General features: G+C 37.5%; 1 protein-coding gene across 1 annotated transcript in view; it reads left to right on the forward strand.

The window, feature by feature from the left end:
• The window catches only part of LOC106870569 (rhodopsin), a 238,547-nt gene extending 236,288 nt beyond the window's left edge, over positions 1-2,259 (forward strand). The window contains exon 5 of the mRNA XM_052969782.1: positions 1,577-2,259. Coding sequence (XP_052825742.1) covers positions 1,577-1,847 — 271 coding nt within the window. The 3' untranslated portion in view covers positions 1,848-2,259. The remainder of the gene's footprint in view (positions 1-1,576) is intronic.
• The last annotated feature ends 652 nt before the right edge of the window (positions 2,260-2,911 follow it).

Consider the following 2,911-nt stretch of genomic DNA (forward strand, 5'->3'; position numbering starts at 1 on the left):
TTTTTTAAATACATATTTTACCTGTGAATTTGCGTGTGTAAACTGGGAATGCATACAATGAGCTTCTCTGCCCTAGGTGTACGGAAACCACTCGGTGAGAGATGGAAGAAAATTTGAAGAAAGAAGAAAAAAACAATAATGATAATGTGAAATCGCATGGCTCAGTGGTTAGAGCGTCGAGCTTACAATCGTGAAGTTGTGAGTTCGATTCGCGGACTGGGCTGCATGTTGTGTTCTTGAGCAAGACACTTTATTTCACATTGCTCCAGTTCACTCAGCTGTAGAAATGAGTTGCGACGTCACTGGTGCCAAGCTGTATCGGCCTTTGCCTTTCCCTTTGCCTTTCCCTTTGCCTTTCCCTTTCCCTTGGATAACATTGGTGGCGTGGAGAGGGAAGGCTGGTATGCATGGGCGACTGCTGGCCTTCCACAAACAACCTTTCCCGGACTTGTGTCTCGGAGGGTAACTTTCTAGATGCAATCTCATCGTCAGTCATGACCGAAGCGGGTCCTCAGAATAATAATATGAGCCTAAATATATTCAATCCAATTTAAATAGCTTGGAATGGACTTGAAGAATTTGATGAAATTAAATGCTTAAAAGAACAACGGAAGTTAGATTAAGGAAAATGGTAAAAATTGTAAAAAAAAAAAAAACCTGATCGCTGCTGCTGCTGAAGCTAATTGGAAATCTTAGACTTCGTTTGGGAAAAATAAAAACAAAGAATAATAACAAGAAGCATGCGGAAAAATTGCTTTTTAAGAGCAATAATAATTCGAACGGTATTCTATGGGTGGGCACCAATTGTGGATGTTAGATACTGAAAGGTAATGTTATAAAGATATGTTTAGTATTCTAGAGCATGGAAGTAAGGGAGAAATTCTTGGGAATTCTGCCAACCATGGAACTCATCTTTAAATTGTTAAAAGATTCAAAATAAAATGACAGCCTACATACAACGTAGACGGTAAGAAATTGCTCCCCAGCTACATGGTCCCGGCTTCGATCCTACAGCGTGGCACCTATAGCTCGTGTCTTTACTATAGTCACGTGCCGACCAAAGACTTGTGAGTGGATTTGATAGACAGAAACTGAAAGAAGCCTGTGTTTTACGCGCGTGTGTATGCGTGTGCGTGTTTGTGTGTGTGCGTGCGCGTGTTTGTCTCCCACTACCGCTTGGCAAGCGTGTTATGGTTTTTTACGTCCCTGCAACTAGTGGATAAACCTGAGAAACCGATAGTACCAATTTTTAAAATATACTCGTTTCAATTTGCTCGCCCCAACACTTGAAGGCGGTGTCCTAGGGGGACCGCAGTCCAATGACTGAAACAAATAAAAGATGTATCCTTCCAGCTTATCCTCCATAGTTTCTATCGCTTCCTGCACTGTATGCTGTACTTTTCTTACTTTTCACATTTTATAATTTTCTCGCTTATTCAGTATAGTCAATTACTTCCCTCTTAGTATTTTATATTCTTGCTTATTCAATATCTTTTTTCCAACATCGTCTGATATATCTTATACTCATTCAATTCCATTTTTCAAAATTTAAAGCAATATATATTCTCTTTTGCAGAGACGAGAAAGCTAGCAGAAGAGTGAGTTCATTCCAGACAAGCAAATCGTGGATAGATAAAGATACTCAAATGAAAAATTGTCAGGCATTTAGCAGCGTCAGTGGAGATGCCAGCGGCGAAGTTGAAACTCCACAAACAGAAGAAGAGGCCAAAAAACAACTGCAGCAAAACACTGATTCCTTAAACAATACGAAGCAAGAAACGATAGAATTTACTGCAATGGGAGAAGCAAAAGACGAAAATCCCGATAAGGAATCGGAGACAGTCTAAAGTGTATAGAAATGTTTTGAAGTTTTCAGTTATGTTCAGAAATGGAAGGAAAATGGTTTCTTGCAGGAATAGGTTTCTGCAGAGCAGATATGAAGCAATGAATTAAAGAAAGAAAAAAATGCTTAAACGTATATACATGGATATGTATGAATAGACACACAGATACATGCATTGACTATATGAATGCATACTACAACACACAAGCATACGAAAGATACAAACCGTACAAACATGCATGCAGGCATACATGTGTACGTACGTATCTACATTCACACACACACACACACACACACACAAACACACACATGTATACATACAGATACATACAAGCAGACAGACATGGACACACATGCACACACACACACACATACCCACACGCACATATATGTCTGTGTGAATAAATGTATGTATGTACGCGTGTGTGTGTGTGTGTGTATAAATATATATATATATATATATATATATATATACATACATACATACGAAGTTTGTTTAGCGGGTGCAAAATAAAATAGAGTTCTTCAGGGGTATGCTCAAAGGGATTTCATTGCCCCACCAAAATTTTGCGAAAGGGGTGTGGTGGGGTGTTTGCAACCCCTTGTTCCAGGGCCTATATATATATATGCGTGTGTATATGTGTGTGTGTGTGGTATATATATCATAATTTTGAACAAACAGTAAGTTGTCATTTTAGTACTCGGAGTTCCAAATGTCGGAGCGAAAAGCTCCGTAGCATTCTCGTAGGTTATTAATGGCCGACGAAAATGTAACGTTGCTCCTCGCTCCGAAATTCGTAACTCCGAGTACTATAACGACAACCTCTTACTGTTTGTTCTAAATTATTACATAAATGAGTAATCCTTATCTAATATCGAGGTCTCATTCTTTGGTTGTCGCTTATTATTATTATTATTATTATTATTATTATTAATTATTATCATTATCATTATTATTATTATTATTATTATTATTATTATTATTATTATATACATATATATATATACATACAAAACATTTATTAGTGTGCATGAATGCGTTAACGTTTGTATGTGTGTGTATATATA

Source organism: Octopus bimaculoides, chromosome 7, assembly GCF_001194135.2.
Source record: "Octopus bimaculoides isolate UCB-OBI-ISO-001 chromosome 7, ASM119413v2, whole genome shotgun sequence".
NCBI lineage: Eukaryota > Metazoa > Mollusca > Cephalopoda > Octopoda > Octopodidae > Octopus > Octopus bimaculoides.